The sequence below is a fragment of the Egretta garzetta genome, unplaced genomic scaffold (assembly GCF_000687185.1).
Source record: "Egretta garzetta isolate BGI_Z169 unplaced genomic scaffold, ASM68718v1 scaffold225, whole genome shotgun sequence".
NCBI lineage: Eukaryota > Metazoa > Chordata > Aves > Pelecaniformes > Ardeidae > Egretta > Egretta garzetta.
In genome coordinates, this window is record NW_009259684.1 from 249,173 (window position 1) to 253,965 (window position 4,793).

The 4,793-nt window shown below is 40.0% G+C and overlaps 1 protein-coding gene across 1 annotated transcript; it reads left to right on the plus strand.

Moving 5' to 3' along the window:
• Positions 1-440: 440 nt before the first annotated feature.
• On the plus strand, positions 441-3,379 carry LOC104126169 (homeobox protein Hox-C8). The gene is made up of 2 exons (XM_009638698.1): positions 441-876; positions 3,087-3,379. Exons 1-2 carry the CDS (start codon positions 441-443, stop codon positions 3,377-3,379), a joined length of 729 nt encoding a protein of 242 aa, XP_009636993.1.
• The last annotated feature ends 1,414 nt before the right edge of the window (positions 3,380-4,793 follow it).

Here is a 4,793-nt window from a genome sequence, read left to right on the forward strand (position 1 = left end):
AGAGGAGGGAAAAAAAAAAAAAAAAGGGAAAAAAAAAAAAAAAAAAGAAGAAAAAAAAAAAAAAAGCCACACCACCGGGATTTTGAGGAATTTGCCTGTGGTGTTAAAGGGAAGGAGCAGAGTTACAGAGAAATTGAGAGAGAGAGCTCTACCTACCGACAGATTACAAGAGAAGTCAAGAGCACCGAGAACCAACCGTACAGACACACAGAGGCACCATGAAACGCCTTTGAGATCGCATTAAAAAAAAAAAAAAAAGCCACTAAAAAGCAGGACTCGAGACAGTCCAGGGACAATCTCGCACTAATCTAGAATTAAAGCCGTCTTTTTTTTTTTTTTTCTTCTTCTTTTTTTTTTTTTTCTTCTTCTTTTTTTTTTTTTTCTTCTTCTTTTTTTTTTTTTTCTTCTTCTTTTTTTTTTTTTTTTTGCATGCGAGGGTCATGAGTTCCTACTTTGTAAATCCTCTCTTTTCCAAGTACAAAGGCGGTGAATCGCTGGAGCCAACTTACTACGACTGCAGATTTCCACAAAGTGTTAGCAGGAGCCATGCTCTCGTGTATGGTCCGGGCACTACTGCTCCCACCTTCCAGCACCCTTCACACCACGTCCAAGAGTTTTTCCACCACGGAACCTCCAGCATCTCCAACTCTGGATACCAGCAAAACCCATGCGCCTTGGCGTGTCACGGAGACGCTTCTAAATTCTATGGATATGAAGCTCTACCGAGGCAATCGCTTTATGGTGCTCAGCAAGAGACGACTGTTGTACAATATCCTGACTGTAAATCGTCTTCCAACAGTAACTCTAGCGAGGGACAAGGGCATTTAAATCAAAATTCGTCTCCCAGTCTCATGTTCCCATGGATGAGACCTCACGGTTAGGACCTTTTTTTCCTCCTCCTTAAATGTTTTCCTTTATTTCTCTCTCTCTCCCTCTCCCTCTCCTCTCCTTCTCTCTGTCTGTCGATCTCTATATATATATGTATGCATATACAAGCACCAACATATGTATAGCTCTACAAACATGCACACACACACGCATGCATACCTATATATATACGTAAAAAGCGAACTATAAGAGGCGGAGATGTAAAATATGACAGAAATGAGCAGGTTTGTGCTAATGTTTCTTCTTTTTAGGAAGACCTTTGAAAGCAAACAAGACAGCAGTTACTAGAGAGCCAGCAAGGTGATTCCCTGCAAAAGGCTTAAATCACAATAAAGTAAAACTTGTTTTTTATTGCTTGCCTGGAGGATAGGCAATAAGATACAGCTCCCACGAGGTTATTTGCATGTTGATAATACACTGCTCTTTAAAATGTCATATAGCCTTTCATAACTGCTGGGAGACGAAGCCTGAAAGGTGGGAACTTGTCTAAGTATTACTAATACTTTACATCTGTTTCTTTAAGCCTGGAGATAAAAGTTTAAACAGCGAAGGAAACTTAGCTCAGAGCTATGGGGTGGGGTGGAGGAGAACAGTCTGCTGTCCTGGTTTGGTTTGTTTTTTTTTTTTTTTTTTTTAAAAAAAAGGAGGTGGAAAATTCAAAATAATTTGGGCTGAATGGAACTTTGCTCATGTGAAGTCCAGATAATTGCACAGAAACCGAAATACTTCAAAGTACAAGTTTCCCCCACCTAAGGAGCAAGGTTGTCTAGGAGCCTTGTTAATTCAAAACATGTGAAGGTTGGTGTTAATTTTAAGGACAATCAGAGCCCCAAAGTTTCCTCCCCACCCCTTTACCCCCACCAAAATTTAACAGCAAAAAAAGAGAGAAAACCGAAGGGAGTTCTGGCTAATGTAGAGAGGATGTGGCCCAGGGGCTGGGAGAGAGGCGCAGGGGAAAACATGTTATTTATCTAAGCTTTGACCTAGAGGTAGGCTCAAGGATGCAATCATTTCAAACTGGAGCTTTTTTTTTTTTGCTTTGCTTTTTTTTTTTTTTTTGCAAACAGCTTGTTTTTCTCCTTAAGAAAGGACGGTGCAGCAGGGAGTGCAAGGGCTCAGCTGCACCCACCTCAGCCTCTTTCTTTCTTTTTTTTTTTTTTTTTTAATTTTTTTGATCTTTGGCTATTGCTGCAAATGTCCACCTCGAGTTGTTTTAAATACAATCTCTGTGTTTGCACAGGCAAATGCCCATCTCTGCCTGCGTGGGCTCCGCAGGCAGCCTGCCCCAGCCGAAAGGACGGGCAGAGGGGATTTCATCGAGCCCGGGGATTCTCAGGGCGTAAATATTGGCAAATAGAAGGACCCCGAGCCTGTGGTTTGGGGGACAACGTTTGGAAAAAGGGAACACGAGTTGGGCATTTGGAGGGAAAGGGAGGAAGAGAAAGAGAGGGGGGAAGGGAGAAAGAGGGAAGGAAGGAGGGAAAGGGAGAAAGGGAGAAAGGAAGGAAGAGAGAAAGAAAGAGCAAGAAGGACAGAAAGAGAAAAAAGGACAGAAAGAGAAAAAAGGACAGAAAGAGAGAAAATAGGACAGAAAGAGAGAAAATAGGACAGAAAGACATAAAGAGAAAAAAAGACAGAAAGAGAGAAAATAGGACAGAAAGAGAAAAAGAAGGACAGAAAGAGAAAAAGAAGGACAGAAAGACATAAGAGAAAGAAAGAAAGAGAGAAATAGAGAAAGAAAGAAAGATAAGAAAGAAAAAAGAAAAGGACGAAATAAAAGGGAGAAAGAGAAGGAAGAAATAAGAGGAAGAAATAAAGAAGGAAGAGGAAAGGAAAAAAAGAAAAAGGGATGGGGGAAGGAGAAAGGAAAAAAGAAAAAGGGATGGGGGAAGGAGAAAGGCTGGAGAGGTTTTTATGGTGAACAATGCACCTTTCATAGGAAAATATCTATTTTTTTTTTTAGAAAATGGAGCTGCCCACCAGGACTCACCATCCCGAGCCACCTTTTAGGGAACTGGAAAGGTCTCTTTTGTGAATGAGCTTGACACCCACCTCCCTGCACCCAGCCAGGCAGGCAGAGCCGCCCGCTCCCCAGGCAGAGCCAGGGAAGGGCAGCTGCCTGCCAGCATTAACCGCAATTAGCAGCCCTATGGTTATTAATAATAACCCAGCACTTCCCTTTAGTGCCTGTAGTACAGCTCCCGGAAGACGCAGTGGCAGACAAACTTACAGCCGGTACCAGACCCTGGAGTTAGAAAAGGAGTTCCTCTTCAACCCGTATTTGACACGGAAGCGGCGGATTGAGGTCTCTCACGCCCTGGGACTGACCGAGAGACAAGTGAAGATCTGGTTCCAGAACAGGAGGATGAAGTGGAAAAAAGAAAACAATAAAGATAAGCTGCCGGGGGCCAGGGACGAGGAGAAAACGGAAGAAGAAGGGAATGAAGAAGAGGAAAAAGAAGAGGAGGAAAAAGAAGAAAGCAAGGACTGAGTTCTCAGCCCCTTGAAGTCTCGTTTTATGGCAGATGATAAATCGAGATGTTTACGACGGTCATTTGCTTTTATAGAGTATAGAATGGAGAGGCTCACACAGCAGTAACTACCTGTCAAACAGTTGTAGCCTTTTTTATTGTCATAGAAACTTCCCCTACTTTTTTTCTCCCCCCCCCCTTTTTTTTTTTTTTTTTTTTTTTTTTTTTAACAGTTGGGGATATTTGCATCAAAAATGGAAGTTATAGTGCTTTTTTGGTGCTGAATGCTTATACCTGACCTGAAACTGCAATTGTATGCTCTGGGGAACAAACTATGCCTCCTTTTAAGAGAGAACGATTTTATTTGCACAGAGTCTTCTGATTTTACTTCTTTTGCCAGATTACACCTGCTCTCCTACTGACGGCAAAGATTTCCAATATTTAGTAATTAGTATAAATATTACTAATATTTATAACTTCACTGTTCACAGCAGTATTTTTAACATAAAAGACATCTCTTCATTAACTGTGTTTCTCTCCGATTCCAATGAAGGGACCCTAAGAATTCTAACACTTATTTTGTCATGTATGAGACTGACTGACTAAATTCACTTCTCTTCTGCAGGGTTTTTAAAGTCAAAATAGTAAGTTTTATTCAAGCTACACTAGGAAAGTAGATTGTTCCTCCCAATAAATGAATAAGTTGAAGCTATATACTCTGGACACTTTTAGTATATATGGGTTTTAGAAGCAGTATAGGATTGAGGCTTGTATATACCTTGATAGGCCAAAATACGCAACCCACCCCCTCCCTTATTTCTATAGGCGCTGTTTACCCTTTGCCTGTGTGAGCACTCGAAATTCTTCATGTACTACCTAAAGGGAAAACCTGCAATAATTATCAAATCTATTATCAACAAGGGGCTTACATATCCTAAATTGTACCTGGTCAGAATTTATTTAAGAGCGAGCTGTGTTTTTGCCCTGATGCAAGCTACTAAGTAGCATAACATAATAATAAAAACACAATGAAAAAACCCAACCAACCTTGTATTGTACTTTATCACTACCTATAGAAGGAGTCATGCTTTGAAAGTATTTGTAATGCGGTTTTATTGTCGTTTGTTGCTGCTTATTTTCTTGGAAAAAAAAATAATAATAATAAAAAAAAAAAAAAATCCCAACAACTGAAACTGCCTAGTTGAGAACGCACAGTATTGTATTATTTTATTGTGCTTATAAAGTAGTGTAGAACTAAATTGCACTGAATGTATAGTTATCTATTTGTCTTGACTTATCTGTTAATGCGACATGCTCGAAACAAAAGGAAAAAAAAATCGTCATTTGTTTTATGTAAAAGCATAGTTCTGCGTGTTCAAACTCTGAATGTAGCAATTACCGCCAGAAAAAGAAAAAAGAATAAAAAATAATAAA